The sequence below is a fragment of the Nicotiana sylvestris genome, chromosome 4 (genome assembly GCF_000393655.2).
Source record: "Nicotiana sylvestris chromosome 4, ASM39365v2, whole genome shotgun sequence".
Classification (NCBI taxonomy): Eukaryota; Viridiplantae; Streptophyta; class Magnoliopsida; order Solanales; family Solanaceae; genus Nicotiana; species Nicotiana sylvestris.
In genome coordinates this window covers 1651175-1667298 of record NC_091060.1, presented here as the reverse complement: position 1 = coordinate 1667298, position 16124 = coordinate 1651175, and the positions used below count along the sequence as shown (strand labels likewise).

The 16124-nt window shown below is 35.5% G+C and overlaps 2 protein-coding genes across 6 annotated transcripts; one reads left to right on the top strand and one right to left on the bottom strand.

The window, feature by feature from the left end:
* The first annotated feature begins 803 nt into the window (after nucleotides 1–803).
* Nucleotides 804–4137, top strand: LOC104233162 (protein IQ-DOMAIN 12). Of its 5 annotated transcripts, none has more exons than XM_009786502.2 (6): nucleotides 804–975; nucleotides 1605–1700; nucleotides 1802–2080; nucleotides 2690–2920; nucleotides 3027–3149; nucleotides 3251–4137. In XM_009786502.2, the coding sequence occupies exons 2-6, from the start codon at nucleotides 1623–1625 to the stop codon at nucleotides 3791–3793; spliced, it is 1254 nt and encodes a 417-aa protein (XP_009784804.1). In that variant the 5' UTR covers nucleotides 804–975; nucleotides 1605–1622; the 3' UTR covers nucleotides 3794–4137. The 5 variants fall into 5 exon arrangements, with proteins under 5 accessions (XP_009784804.1, XP_009784802.1, XP_009784803.1 ...); XM_009786500.2 differs by having other exon boundaries at nucleotides 1595–1700; XM_009786501.2 differs by having other exon boundaries at nucleotides 1582–1700.
* A 67-nt stretch (nucleotides 4138–4204) lies between these two features.
* On the bottom strand, nucleotides 4205–6257 carry LOC104233163 (glucan endo-1,3-beta-glucosidase, acidic-like). Its single transcript, XM_070171712.1, is given in 4 exon segments — nucleotides 4205–4871; nucleotides 4873–4972; nucleotides 4975–5283; nucleotides 6060–6257. Coding segments are annotated over 4 exon segments (1014 nt in total). The 5' UTR covers nucleotides 6136–6257; the 3' UTR covers nucleotides 4205–4342.
* Nucleotides 6258–16124: the final 9867 nt, after the last annotated feature.

Genomic DNA, 16124 nt, shown 5'->3' with positions numbered 1-16124 from the left:
GGACATCTTTCTATAAGGGGCCTAAAAAAGAAAAAGAAAAGAACAAGTTGCTTAGGTATAAATAAAAATTATTTGGACAACTTTATGAGTCAAAAAAGGGATAGATATTCACATGGATAATAAAAAAGGGCAGCAAGTGTACTAAACTCCTGCTATGCGCTAAGTTCAGGAAAGGGCCGAACCACAAGGGTCTATCGTAAGCAGTCTTACCCTGTATTTTGCAAGAGGTTGTTTTTACGGTTCGAATCCGTGACCTCATGGTCATATGATAACAACTTTACGAGTTGCACCCAGGCTCCCCTTCATTCACATGGATAATCTAATCCAATTTTTTTTTTCCCACAAAACAATTGCAGCCCAGTGAAATTCCACAAATGGGGTTTGGGGAGGATAGTGTCTATGCAGGTCCAGTGGCGGAGCCACCTTATAGGAATGAGTGTCAAATGATACCTCTTTGCAGGAAAAATACACTGTGTAGGATGGTAAAAAAAATATATGTATATATATTTATTATGTATTAACTCCCTTAATTTCATGATATGTTTACTTTTATATATTTTGATACCCGTTAACAAAATTCTGGTTCCGCCGCTATGCAGAAATAGTTAATATGCAGTTAAGAAAATGACAATAGGGAAAGAGAGAGGGGGTTGGTTGGGTTGTTGGGGGGGGGGGAGGGGAGGACCCCTTGATATGATACTAAAGAAAGTACTTGCAAAAGTCTATAATTGAAAAATCAATTCTTTTTTTTTCTTTAAGTTTTTTTCAATCTTCATTTTATTCTCCATCAGCACATGGTATGCTTCTCAAAACATAATTAGTAAAAGACAGTTTGTTCTTGGATATATATAAGAGGAAAATATATGAAGCCACATGGAACAATAGAAACATCAACAGTGTCATTCAAGAATCACTTCCCAAGATTTCTTGGATTTTTCTAAATCTTGCATGTCACCTTTTTTTCACCTATTCTAGGTATGTGTCCTAAATTTTGTATTAAATCATATGGAAAAATTCATCATAATTACCTTGTTTTAATGGAAAATGATTAATTTTTTAAATTTGGTACACCTTAAATTCCAAGAATTCAGGTTCCTTAGACTCATGAATGGTTCCACTTTAGCTGCCATCACAAGAATGTTTTCTTACTCCTACTAATTAAGCAAGAGAAGTGAAATTTCAAAAGCAGCTTTGGCGTAATTAGTAAAGTTGTTGTCACGTGATAAGGAGGTCACGAGTTGAGCCGTGAAAACAGCATGGTAAACTTGTTTCTATGTGCCAGGAGGTCACAGGTTCGAGCCGTAAAAATAGCGTATTGCAGAAATGCAGGGTAAGGTTATGTACGATAGACCCTTATGGTCTGATCCTTCCCCGTACCCATGCACAACGGGAGCTTTTATGGAAACTGAACAATATTGCTGATGTGAGAAGTTGTGCATGGCTTTGTTCATTCTTCTTGTTTTTTTCTCTTTTTCTAATGTAAAGTCTTGGAACTTTTTGTTTTTATTGAAAGAAATAGAACTGCCAACTCAAAGAGATTATCTATACTCTTATCAACAATAAAGTGACTGTTTAAATCAGTTTGCTGAATCAGTTTGCTGCAGTCTAATGCATTTGCAAAAATGGGAAAGAGAAGAAATTGGTTTACATTTGTGAAAAGACTACTTTTCATTCCTGAGGCAAAACCAAAAGCTGAAAAGGTTTGATTTTTTCCATTTTCTTGATTTTCTCTTTTTCTTGTTGAGAACTGGTTTATATGATTTATAACATGAATGTGGAATTTTTGTTATTTTATTTTCAGAAACTAAGGAGATGGAAATGGTTTTTGAGAAGGTTAAAATACCAGCATTGTCCTCCAGCAATTGAAGCACCTCAGAAAACACTAATAATTGAGGCAACAGAACAGCAGAGGAAACATGCTTTGGCTGTTGCTCTGGCAACAGCAGCTGCAGCTGAGGCTGCTGTAGCTGCTGCCAATGCTGCAGCTGAAGTTGTCCGACTTACTAATGCTCCGTATGAGCTCGATAGGAAACGGAAGAATGCCGCCATTAGAATCCAAACCGCTTATCGCGCACACCTTGTGAGCATTCTCCCTGGTTTCCCCTTAATTTTCCATAATCAATAGTCAGTTCATTATAAAAGAGTTATTGCGCGTTTGGCCCATGAAAAAGAATTAGGTTTACACCTCAAAGGAGGCGTGTTGAAGATATAATTAAGTAAATAAAAGTGTGTTCTCAATAACTTAAACTTTTAGATGAAATGATCACACAATTCAATAGAAACAATTTCATTGCGAACTGGTTGGCTTGTTATGGAAATATGATGTGTATTTGATTGCGTCATGTTGAATTTAGTGAGTAATTAATTATGAAAAGGATTATAAGGAAAAAAATGCAGATATTGCTTTGGTTTCTAAAAATCTTAATATACACTCCATCTACTGATGAATATGATAAGAATTGAAGTTCATTATTTTATCAATGTTTGTAATAGATCAAAGATAATCTTTTCATGTTAAACTCTGTGACTAATGGAAAAATTAAAACAGTACAGCTATCGAACGATGCACCAATTCGAGCTTGTGTGTATAGCTGTAATTCTTGTTATTTTCCTATGCATTATTTGACTAAGAACATTTTCCTCTTCTTTGCTGAAATGGACTTATGTCAAACTGTGGGATATTCTGCAGGCAAGGAAAGCATTAAGTGCAATGAAGGGACTCGTGAAGCTTCAAGCAGTGATCCGAGGTGAACTTGTGAGACGAAGACTCGTTGCCAAATTGAAGTGCATGCTGCCATTTCAAATGTCAAAGCCGCGAGTTTATCATATCAGAGTTCCTACTGTTGAAGAATACTATGAGAGTATCGAAAAGAAACTTGATAGTAGTCCAGAGGGAAACATGAATTCTAATGAATTAAAAGTAATAGAATTAGTTGCATACAATATTTTTCATTGTCTGAGCCTCCACAGATTTGTTTTACTATAATGATATAAAGTATGTCTAACTTAGCTTTGCCTATTGGCAGCTAAAATGCAACAGCCAAAGGACTTGGGATTTCAGTTTGGCTTCAAAAGAAGCCTTGTGTTTAAGAAGACAAGAAGCCATTGCCAAAAGAGAGCGTATGATGAAATACTCGTTTTCACATCGGGTAACTTCACTTGCATTTAGATTTTCTCAGTTTCTTTTTTTTTTCTGATTTTTACTGCAGATGTAATGTTTTATGGTTTAATTATTCAATACGGTTTTTAGGAGCGGAGAAATGATCATGTTCTGCACGAACCATTATTCAATAAGGAAAATCGTAGGAGCAGCAGGTTCGATCAATGGGCAGAACTTGAAGCACCAAGAAAAGCAGAAATATTTGAGCAACTGAGGTCATTTGCAGACTCAAATACTATTCCTCTAGGTGACATGAACCAGATGGCACAACTCAAAATGAGAGAAGCGCGTAAACAAGATTTCATAGAGGACTTAAATTCTCCGTCATCGCTACCAAGGAGATCATTTTCTCATGTGAAACAGAAATCAATTGGTGAAGATAGCTCTTTACCAAGTTCTCCTATGATTCCTACTTACATGGCTGCTACAGAATCTGCAAAAGCAAAGACTAGATCAATGAGCACACCGAAGCAACGGCTAATGTTGCATGAAACATATTTAGGTCAATGTTCTCCTCACATGCTCAAGCATACTTCTTGGACTTCATTTAATGGTGAAGTGAACAGCAGTACTACAAAGAGTGAAATCTCTCAGCAGACAGCTATAAATGTAAAAGGGTTTTGTCGCGGTTGAAAAGCTTATTTCCAGCAGGGCAAGACAGAAACTTCAAGCGTGCATCAGTTATAGAACTCGAAAACAAATAATCAAGAGAAGCTATAATTTGGATTTGTAGCTGCTTGAGTAAGGAAAAGAAGCATTTTCCTTTTTTGTTTCTGGTTTCGTACTTTTACAGACTACACATATATATATGTAAATAGTTCAAAAATATCTACTTTCTGGTTTGTTTTTGCCCAATTTTGTGTGGTTCAGAGAGTTTGAGTTTGCTTGAGGCAGTGATGGTTGGTGTTGTTTGATGGCTTTTCTTGTAAGCATTTCTACTTCTGATTTTTCATATAGATTTCCTCCTTTGCCTGCTACATTGCATAAGTTTCTTTGAAGAATAATCTTAAAAGCTAGTTTAAATTTTCCCGAAAAATCGACAGCGAAAATAAAGGTGTTTCATTATTGTAATAACTGCTTCTTAGTGAGCATGATGATTTCAGTACATAATGCCAATGGACTACTTCATCTTCATACACAGGACAGTCCTTATTCCTATTAATGCTCTCCTCTTGCTCTTAACTAGTTAAAGTTGATCTGGTACTTTGGCTGCATGTTTGCTGAAAATAGTCCAAAATGCTTCTCAATTTCAGGGTCTTTCTGATCTTCATCAAACAGAGCGAAAACGTAGGTCTCTATTGGCCCGGAAGGCCTTTCCGGACTCCCTCCCTTAACATGCCGAATCAAGTTGTTGTTATAAATCCTGGCATTGTCAATGGATGTTAATTGCCCTGATCCAGCTGAAGGCCAACCACTTTCTGATACAACGATCTCCAAAGACGAGCCACTAGCCTTTTCAAGGGCCGAGTATGTGGCATCTAGGATGGCATCAAAAAGGTTTCGGTAACCTCTTCCGTTATCATTTACAACAACTTCAGGAGATGTAAAAAGTGCATACTCAAGCTTAATTTCTGCACTGTTTGCTATTGCAAAGTAAGGATAAAGGTTGACAAGCAAAGGGGCGCGATTGGTCACTAGGAAGTTGATGATAGGCTCTATAAATCGTCGAACATCATCTCTGAATCTCCCATTTGATGGAGGAGAAGTGTCCAGTTTCAATAGCTGTGGAGACTTTGATCTGGTTTCCAAGACCAGCACCAGATATTGCAGTTTGAATGTTTCGCATGGCGTTGAGAAGGACAGGTACATAGAGTTTTCATTTAAGGGACTAACTTCATTTCCAACTGCTATATACCTGAACTTGACATTACCATAGCTCCTAACATTGTTTTGGACCCAAGTATCTGCATTGGCTTGGCTAGCAGCAACATTCTCAAGGTCCGAATTCGGGACACCTAGCATGAGCTCAATGTTGGAGCCTCCAAGCGCTTCGAGAGTTGGCTGGTGAGGATCGTATATTCTCATCCTACGAATGTTGTTTCGGTTGTATAGCGACACAACATCTGCTGGAGATGGTAATCCATTCCCTTGCCTTCCATAATAAACTCCTGTTTGAGCACCTGCATCACATAAAACATGGCATTTCTGCCTATAAGCTCATGTTAAGTTGCCTTTAATTGCTTATTACAATCCATAACCACCCTTAAGCTATGTTACTCGGATCCTTCATCGTCCTCATTACGCTTGTGTTAGTCTATGTTGCGCGGACTCTCCAAAATACTGTCGCACTTGTGTTGGATTCTCAAAAAATACACTGCTTTTTAGAGAATCCGACACGCACCCGATGACATTTTCGGAGAGTCCGAGTAACATAGGTGTTAGTCGGGGAGGACATGAACACAAGTACTTCGTTATATCCCGAGTCTAGTACCTCCTTGCATCCAATACTCATGCTTGAGTCCATGTAACATAGTAGCTATTTCATATCGTCACTTAACTTTATCCACTATAATAAGGTCACAAAACTAGTTTTTTTACGCATTAAAGTAACTGAAAAAAGTCAAAATACTGACGTCAGATTATAACACATCACTTGACTCATATATGCATGTAAAGTTCAATGAACATACGTAAAATTATCCCTATAACATAGCCCTCAAGGGCAATAGGAAAAACAATAGTGATTATCCTGTAAGTAACAACAACAACAACAATCCAGTGAAATCCCATAAATGGGGTCTGAGAAGGGTAGTGAGTACGCACACTACCCGAGGGAGTAAAGAGGTTGTTTCCGAGAGACCCTCGGCTCAAGAAGACGAAAAGAGACGGTTTATCCTATAAGCAGAAAATTGTAATTTTCTATGCTAATATTTTGTGTCTAAGAAGAGAGGGATTCCTGTAAAATCCAGGGTAGCTAATGTAAGTACACCAAGGAGAAGCAGTGTGACAATTAAATGTGCTTTTGTGTTAGCCATTGGAAAGAAAAACAAGAATTGAGCTATGGCTATAATAAACTAGTAAAAGCTTATCATTATATAGAAAACTTCTACAGTCAAGTCAAATCAGTCCATGGAAAAAAAGAAAAACAAACAAATTGAATCATAAGCTCTAGAACCTACACCTAAGAGATAAATTCTTGGATTTATTTCACTAGGTTTGAAAAGTCTGCAACCCCAAAGTTCCTTGATTAGACTTGATTATTCTTTATTTTTGGTTTCCTATCCGGTGTCCGGTACCCGCATTGAAGTCCGACTATATCCGGATTCGCACCTCGTAGGGCCCCATTTGAGGAGACGCGCTCCCTACCAAGGATTTTTCTATCCCAACGGTTCAAACCTGCGACCTTTGATTAAGGAAAGAGCAACTTCATCCGCTGCACCACATCCTTTGATGATAAACTTGATTATTCTTAGCAGCCCTTGGCATCAATATCTGCATTAATTGTTGGAGAGAAATTTCACATATGATTAAAAAAGAATATCCACATTATCTTGTACCTACCTCCACAAAACACTTGTGTAGTTGTGTACATAGAAATGCTTTGGCATTCCACATATGGCATCAATAATTGATTTTACCTCAAAAACAGGCAAACTAGTCCAAGCATATCAAGAACTCGAGACACGTTTAGGTGTGATCTAGCGGTTAATGAATTGAGTAAAAATTATGAAAAATAAGAGTTCAAACACAAAATAGAATTAGGTGATTTTCCCCCGACCGCCTAAGTTTTGGTAGGCAAAATTATTAAATGTTAGCCTAGTGATAACTATCACCTATCGAGTAGAATTATAGAGGTGATCAAAGTTTCGCCTAAACACCACCGTTATTAAATAATCGAATTGCTCTAGTAATTAAAACAATGTCTTTCAATCATAACTCAAGATTGTATTTATATTTTCGTGAAAACCATATAATTCTCTCAGCAGATATGTCAATTTGAAAATAACATAATAGGATGAGGATCAAGACATTTACTAAATGACCAAAAGTTTTTAGTATATGTCACGTGTCATTATTGTTCATCAACGTTGATCACCCAATCTTGATTAGTAAATATTTATTTCGTAAATAATATTAAATCAGGAAAAAAAATCCAACATTGTGGATCTTCTATTAAATATTAAAATTAACACCACCTAAAATATTTACATAATTCCAAAAATGAAGGTGCCAAATGACCAATGCCCCTATATATTCCCCTCTGTCTGTTTGGTTTAGATGGGTAAATACTTACCCACATCGGATGTTTACACCAAACTATATTAACTCACTATGGTTAATTAATTTAATTAGATGAGAATACATGTAATTTACCATGGTTAAATGATTGAAGTCCATATGCAAGACACATGTTATATATCTATTGGTTTGGTATAAACACCCGGTGCGGGTAAGTTTTTACCGTTTAGATGCTAGTTATGGCGGAGATTACAATGCAGTGATTATTTATGCGATGAACAATAATTAAGAGATTTTTAGGCAATGGTTAACAAAGTAGGAATTGTTATAAAATGATCAATAAAGAGTGAATATTTTGTACTCCAAAAGAAAAAAGAATTTTATGTGAGGATTACTTATATTAAGGGGATTTTTGGCCTCTGATTGATTTTCGCATAATTTAGTGAGGGTATCATTTAATACGGCCAACCAAATGTTACATAAGATTATAGTAAAAATAACACGGGCTAGTCAATTTTCGGATTGATCATTCTAAAATAGCCAGCATTTGCAAAGTCATTGAGAAATAGCCACTATTTTGCTGCAACACGGAAAGTTCTAGTATAATATACTGGAGATCGGTGCACCTGTGTATGAACTTCCAGCATATTATTCTGAAACTCCAACACGCGAAAAGTTCCAGTATAATATACTGGACCGGTATATTATGCTAGAACTCCAGTATAGTTCCAGTATATTATACTAGAGTATTTTCGGATTTTGAATAGTGTTTTCGTTCAAATTTATCTTTACATGAAAAGTGGCTAAATTTCGATTACTTTTGAAATTGTGGCTATTTTTGAATGACCACTTGTAAATCTGGCTATTTTTGAATTTCTCCCAAGATTATACATGAGTTAAGGGATTTTTACCTATCTATACCATATATCAAACTTTATTACCAAAAATGTTCATAATTTGTTATTTACCCGTGTAGTCCACACCTTTACTACAAATTATATACCAATCCAAAAATAGGTAGATTTTGCCATAAAAAATGCGCTAAAATGAAGGCACCAGATCTGCGTGTGATTCTGTCAACATCAAATTAGAATTGTTGCGTAATTCTCTCCTTCCTCAACGGAAAGAGATCTCTCTTCTCTCACTCAACTACAATTCTCAAAAAACGCAAGCTACTGAAGCTCTAGTAATCAAATGAAAAGGAGATTTCTGTTCTTCATCTTCATCTTCATCTGTTCTTCCATATATTTTCTACCATTGATAGCCATTAAAAAGCTTGAAAGCTTTGAATTCAAATTTGGGTTTTCAAAAATCATTATTTGTTTGGATTGGGTGTTGTTGTAAATAATTCGGAATATGTTTAGAAGTTTATATCTCAATTTTGAGGGGTTTTGGTGAAGATTAAACTTGGTTTTGACTGAATTTTAGATTGAAACTCGAAGAAGAAGAAGAAGAAGAAGAAGAAGAAGAAGAAGACATATTTCCAGAAATTGTAGATAAATTGTAGTTAAATTGTAGAATTGTAGATATATTGTAAATAAATTGTAGATAAATTGTAGATAAATTGTAGATAAATTGTAGATTGGGAAGACTAAAACTTCTACAAATCTTCTACAATTATGTCAAAAATGCCAATTATGCTACAATTGAAATGAGAATTTGGATATTAAAATTCAATGTATCTATTTTGTAGATATCTTGTAGATAAATTGTAGATTATATGTATTCTGATTGTAGATGCATTATTTTCTGTTATCACAAATCCAAAACGACTAAAGCTTCTACAAAATCTTCTGCAAAAAACAGTCTACAATTTTTCTACAATTTTTCTAATTTGACTACAAAATATCTACAAATTCTGAAAATATGTCTTCTTCTTCTTCTTCTTCTTCTTCTTCTTCTTCTTCGAATTTCAATCGACTGTGTTAACCAGTAACCTTCAACCACTGCCCAAAAAAAAAATCGGTCAAATAATTTCGAACTCTCTGCCATTATTATTTCCAGTGGGAATTCAAGCGGTTGGATCAAAGAATTTAAAATTTTCTTGTGAATCTGAAAATATGATATTCTTCGACGGTGGTGGGCAGTTGGGGATGATCAACGAGAGGAAGCATAGGAGCATCGTGAGTTGTGTGTGTGTTGTGAACAGTTGAGATGAAAGGAAAGAGAAAGTGGGAAGATAGTCCTATAATTATGCCTAATATAAATGAACCCTTAATTATATCCCTAATTTGAATTATGGTATAGAAATGGTAATTTGGTATGCTTAAATGTAATAAACACAAACCTTAAACATTGAGGGTAATAAAGTTTGATATATGGTATAAATAGGTAAAAATCCCTTATTTTTATCCGAAGATCATTTTTTCTTATCCTTATGGGCAAACGCAGTATTAATTTTATGAATGTTTTATATTGAGATTATTTATTTCAATTCTTACAAGTCAAAATGATACCAAGTAGTCATTCTAAATGGCTGCTATTTAAGAATTAGCCAATGCATCCTGAATTTGAGTTTTTCAGTTCAAATTTATTGGATAAAAATGTTCTGAGTTGTCCTGAAATTAAGATTTTCAGTTTAAAATTTTAGGACAAAACAAGTATTGGTTAATTTACAAATAACATCCCCGAAAATGGCTATATGTGTACTTTGTCTCTTCTTATAACCCAGCAGCTTCTTGTTTTTCCACAATAAAATCAAGGGAATTTTTCATAAAGCACCATCTTTTTGGTCTAATTAGTCATTTATAGATACCATTTGCTATATTACGTGTTATAAATAGCTTTTATGTTTTTATACAATGTATTTCATGCATTTAAGCTGTTGTATTCATTAATACAACCAAGAATATAGGCGTAAAATCTGGAATTCCAGCTAAGTTTGACATGTATTTAGTTGTATTCAAGCGACATTAACATTAAATACAGTAACGTATCTGCGCTAAAAACGGAAGAAAATAAAATCACATGATATTTTCCTAATTTAACTCAACGAACTAAAACGATCCCTCATTAATCTGTATTTGAAAGATACATAATAAAGATTATAGCTGAATAAAGAGAAATACATATGAATAATATAGTTGAATACAACAGAATACACCTTAATTCATCTGAATAAAACACTTGAATACAACAAAAATACAATTGAATACAGCTGAATAAACTCTTGAATGCAACAAAATACAACTAACTTCTGCTGAATAAAATAGTTAAATACAACTGGTTAAACCTGAATACAAGTGAATACAGCTGAAGAATACATTCGAATACAACTGAATACAAATAGGCGATTTGGGCGATCTAGATAGAGAAATAGCTCTATGGCTTCGCCGGCCGGCGGCTGTCGCACCTCCTTTTTCCGCGCTCGCGAGGGTGCAGGGGAGTTTTTCCAATTAAAGGACAATCGAGACGGGATTGGTTTATTTATTTCAGAGTCGCCACTTGGGAGATTTAGGGTGTCCCAAGTCACCAATTTTAATCCCGAATCGAGGAAAAGAATGACTCCATATTACAGTTTGCGTACCAGAAATCCGGATAAGGAATTCTGTTAACCCGGGAGAAGGTGTTAGGCATTCCCGAGTTCCGTGGTTCTAGCACGGTCGCTCAACTGTTATATTCGGCTTGATTGTCTGATTTTATACAAATATGAACTTATGTGCAAATTTTATCTTTTAACCGCTTTATTATTATTGTTTTTAAAAGAAATATGAACATCGCTTAAAACACGTCTTTGGACTGCGTTACATGAAATGCACCCACAATCCGGAACACGTTTTATTTGATGTTTTGGGATTTGGATTCGGGTCGCATGAAATGCACACCCAGGCTTAAGAAAGTAAAATATTAAACACGCGCCTAAAGAGACTATCGCGTTATTATTTTGGGGAAGACCGTGAAATTCGCTAAACGGTCCTTCCGAATTCTAATTAAACCATACATTTTGTGAGGGCCCCGCAATCTATACGTTTTATTTGGCGAGGCTCGTCTCATTTTTATTTTTACAGGATAAACCTACAATGACTATATTTTCTATTAAGTTCGTCTCTAAACTAAAAGAAAATCTCTTAATTATTTACATGCTGAAAAACGTAACTTATTAGTTATTAGTTTACGGCTAATGCGAATGGAAAATTGCGATCGAGTTTGTACAAAGAAAAACTGCTTTCATTTTATATTCTGTTATTCAATAATACTAGAACATGAGATTGACCATAATATCAAAACAGATTAATTATTCTCCGTAATTTAAACTAACATTATTAGATGAAGAAAGTATACATATGCAAACCTCATTATTCATTAATCATTCAACTACATCTTTATACGAAGAAAGAAAAATTATATTCAACCACAAATCTAAACAGGAGGAATTCAACAGGAACAAAGCCTGATTAATATTTCATTTTTTGCTTCAAGCCGAGATTGTACAAATGTGTACCTGGAAACAGCAGTACAAGAACAAAAGAAGGAGAAGTCAGCAGCAGTAATAACACAGCAACAACAGATTCAGCAACATCGCAAACCAGTACAGTAGGAATAGCAGAAAACCCAGGAGACTATAAACGACTCCAAGTATAGTGAAGAAGTAAAAGGCAGGAAGGTTCTGACTATTTCAGATCTTAAGCGAGGCAATGAAGCAGTAACTATTTTTTTTCAACTTCAAAACTCTCCAAAATGAATTCTGCCCCTGTATATTCAGTGTATACAGAATGTATATCGGGTGTATACTTCTCACTCCGCCCCCTCTTTTTTTCTTCTCTCTATCTAGTTTTTCCTCTCTTTTTTTCCACCCTTCTTCCTAAATTTTCTCTTCTATTTATAGCAAAATTTTCGAAATTTTCAGATTTGTTTTTTATTATTTTATTATTTTTTTAATTAAAAGAAATCCCACTTACAAATTGCTTTTATTTTTTTAGAAAAAGAAATCCCACCTTTATTTACTTTTATTTTTAAAATTCCAACTTTAATTACTTTATCTTATTTAAAATCCCACTTTTTATTTTTTTAAAAGAGAATCTCACTTTATTTAACTTTTCTTTAAAAAATAAACCACTATCTTTTCTTTTTCTTTTAAAAATGCTACTTTCAATTACTTTAAATTTTTTAAATTTTCAGATATCTTTATATTTATTTTTTAATTCCAACCTTCTTTTACTTTTAAATTTTTTAAAACTTTTTACTTTTTTTTTAAAATTTTCTACATTCTTTTACATTTTTTTATTTTTTTATTTTTTATTTTTTTAAAATCATTTCCGAAATTCTATATATATATATATATATATATATATATATATATATATATATATATATATATATATATATATTTTTTTTAAAATAAAAATAATAAATAAAATAAAATATTTTCGGATTTTTTTTATATATAAAAAAACAAAAAATAAAACTATTAATAGTGATAATTCACTTTTTATTTTTTTATTTTTTTTTGGTTTTGTTTTGTGTTGGACAAAAATGAAGAAGGGGTGTTGGGTTAATGGACTGGGTCGACCCAGTTCGAAATGGACTGGGTCGTAGGGAAGATTGGGCCATTTTTTGGGCCTATAGCTTGAAATTGAAGAAGAGGCCCAATTCCGACTTTCTTTATATTTTCGCTCTCTTTTCTTCTTTTATTTTTCTAAAACTAAATTATAAAAATACTTAAACTATTATTAAGAACTAAATTAAGTTATAAAGGCGCAAATTAACTCCCAATAACAATTAACGCACAATTAAGTATTAATTAAGCATAAAATTGTATATTTGGACATTAAATGCTAAAAATGCAAACGATGCCTATTTTTGTAATTTTTAATTTTTGTAAAACAATTTTAATTACTAAAAATTGTAGAATTAAATCCTACATGCAAAATGCGACATATTTTTGTATTTTTTATTAATTTAGCGAATAAACACGCACAGACAAATACAAATAATTCTTCAAAATATCACAAAATTGTACACCAAAGAAAAATCATTTTATTTTTGAATTTTTTGGGAGTAATTCTCATATAGGGCAAAAATCACGTGCTTACAGCTGCCCCTCTTTGCCCGGAGACACGAAGGGTTTTCGTGCAAAGATAAAGCGAGCGATTTTTGCCCATCCGAGTACTCCGTTGAAGCATTTTTTGAAAAAGATTTGACCGAACCTTTGCTTCAAAGGTTTCCTACATATCCTGGGCTAAACAGGAATCAGGTCAATGTAGTTCGAGAAATTTTGGTAGCTGGGACTACCGTTGGACTGCAATGTTACTGTTGTTGCATGCTATTACTACTGCTTACCGATCTCCTTGTTACACCGTGCTTAAAAAAAACAAGAAGCTAGGCTAGAGTACAATTTGTTTTTGTTGCCTTGCTTCCTTGTCTGCTTGCATTTCTTTCGGTGCTTTACTTCTTTTGACACATGTACTTGAGTTTGTACTGTGACCTCTTGTTGCAACCTTCTGTTTCCCGGTGCCGGGGAATTTTATTGTTTCCTGCTGGGGATTCCTATTGTAACCCTCTGTTTTATTGTCCTCTGACTTGATTTTGAAATGTATGCCTCTGTTATCTGGGCGGGCTCCCAATTTTAATACTTGAAAATTAAAGACTTGAAATGTATGCCTCTGTTATCTGGGCGGGCTCCCAAGTTCAATGCTTGAAAATTAAAGACTGAAATGTATGCCTCTGTTCTATGGGCGGGCTCCCAACTTCAACAACAACTTTAAAAATGAATGTCATTCCTCTCTTCAACCAATACATCGCCATTCTGTTCTTCAGGGGGGGCTCCTGATTTCAACAACTTTAAAAAATAAAATCCTATTCGAGGGCGGATGAACCCGAAATATCCTATTCGAGGGCGGATGAACCCAAAATCCTATTCGAGGGTGGATGAACCCAAAATATCCTATTCGAGGGCGGATGAACCCAAATATCCTATTCGAGGGCGGATGAACCCAAATATCCTATTCGAGGGCGGATGAACCCAAATATCCTATTCGAGGGCGGATGAACCCAAAATATCCTATTCGAGGGCGGATGAACCCAAAATATCCTATTCGAGGGCGGATGAACCCAAATATCCTATTCGAGGGCGGATGAACCCAAAATATCCTATTCGAGGGCGGATGAACCCAAAATATCCTATTCGAGGGCGGATGAACCCATATATCCTATTCGAGGGCGGATGAACCCAAAATATCCTATTCGAGGGCGGATGAACCCAAAATATCCTATTCGAGGGCGGATGAACCCAAAATATCCTATTCGAGGGCGGATGAACCCAAAATATCCTATTCGAGGGCGGATGAACCCAAAATATCCTATTCGAGGGCGGATGAACCCAAAATATCCTATTCGAGGGCGGATGAACCCAAAATATCCTATTCGAGGGCGGATGAACCCAAATATCCTATTCGAGGGCGGATGAACCCAAAATATCCTATTCGAGGGCGGATGAACCCAAAATATCCTATTCGAGGGCGGATGAACCCAAATATCCTATTCGAGGGCGGATGAACCCAAAATATCCTATTCGAGGGCGGATGAACCCAAATATCCTATTCGAGGGCGGATGAACCCAAAATATCCTATTCGAGGGCGGATGAACCCAAAATATCCTATTCGAGGGCGGATGAACCCAAAATATCCTATTCGAGGGCGGATGAACCCAAAATATCCTATTCGAGGGTGGATGAACCCAAATATCCTATTCGAGGGCGGATGATCCCATTTTCAACATCTTGGAATTGTCTTACCTCCGACTGTTTTTCTCCAAATCTTGTTGTCTTGCTATCTCTTAAAACTTGAATTGATTTCCTTGTTCTTCTGAGAAAATTTTCGACCATGGCAGAAAATCTTCTGCCCCAGTTTTGATGCTTTTCCTTGTTCTCCAGGTGGACGCCTGACTTCTGATATTTCAACTGTTCTTCCTTGTTCTCCACGTGGACGCCTGACTGCTAATTCAATTCTTCATCCTTGTTCTCCAGATGATTGCTATTTCTTTTCTTCATCCTTGTTCTCCAGGTGGACGCCTGATTGTTGTTTCTTTCATTGCTCTTCCTTGTTCTCCAGGTGGACGCCTGATTTCTGATATTTCATTGCTCTTCCTTGTTCTCCAGGTGGATGCCTGATTACTAATACTTCAACTACTCATCCTTGTTCTCCAGATGATTGCTATTTCTTTTCTTCATCCTTGTTCTCCAGGTGGACGCCTGATTGTTGTTTCTTTCATTGCTCTTCCTTGTTCTCCAGGTGGACGCCTGATTTCTGATATTTCATTGCTCTTCCTTGTTCTCCAGGTGGATGCCTGATTACTAATACTTCAACTACTCATCCTTGTTCTCCAGGTGGATGCCTGATTGCTGGGGATAATACCACTGGGGGAGTCTCCTTTCTTTCCTTCCTTTAAATTCAATTTTTTTTCTTTTTTCTTTTTTTTTCTTTCTTAACACTGCTGGGGATAAAAGTGTTATCTTCTTGGGATAACGTTGTTGAGGATAACGCTGCTGGGGAATTTTATCCCTTCAAATCGATGCTTCATTCTTCTGGAAGCTGCTGGGGAGGATAATGGCTCTTTGCTTTTCTGAGCACAAATGTCATCTCTTTGTTTTGTCTGCTGGGGATCAACTTCCTCCATTGGAAGCTTATTATGTTGGGGGAAACCCTGGTTCAAAGACCACTTCCTTGGTGCTATCTTTATTCTTCCCCAAATGGGTACCTGATTTCCAGAAAATTTTCTAACTGAAAAGAAAATTTTCTGCCCCAGTTTGCATTTTCCCTTATGGTCTTCACTGCCATTCCATTTACC

Coding starts and splice junctions, on each gene's coding strand:
- LOC104233162 (XM_009786502.2), top strand. CDS start 1,623: ATGGGAAAGAGAAGAAATTGGTTTACATTTGTGAAAAGACTACTTTTC. Junction 1,701..1,801: donor CAAAACCAAAAGCTGAAAAG/GTTTGATTTTTT, acceptor TTTTATTTTCAG/AAACTAAGGAGATGGAAATG. Junction 2,081..2,689: donor CCGCTTATCGCGCACACCTT/GTGAGCATTCTC, acceptor GATATTCTGCAG/GCAAGGAAAGCATTAAGTGC.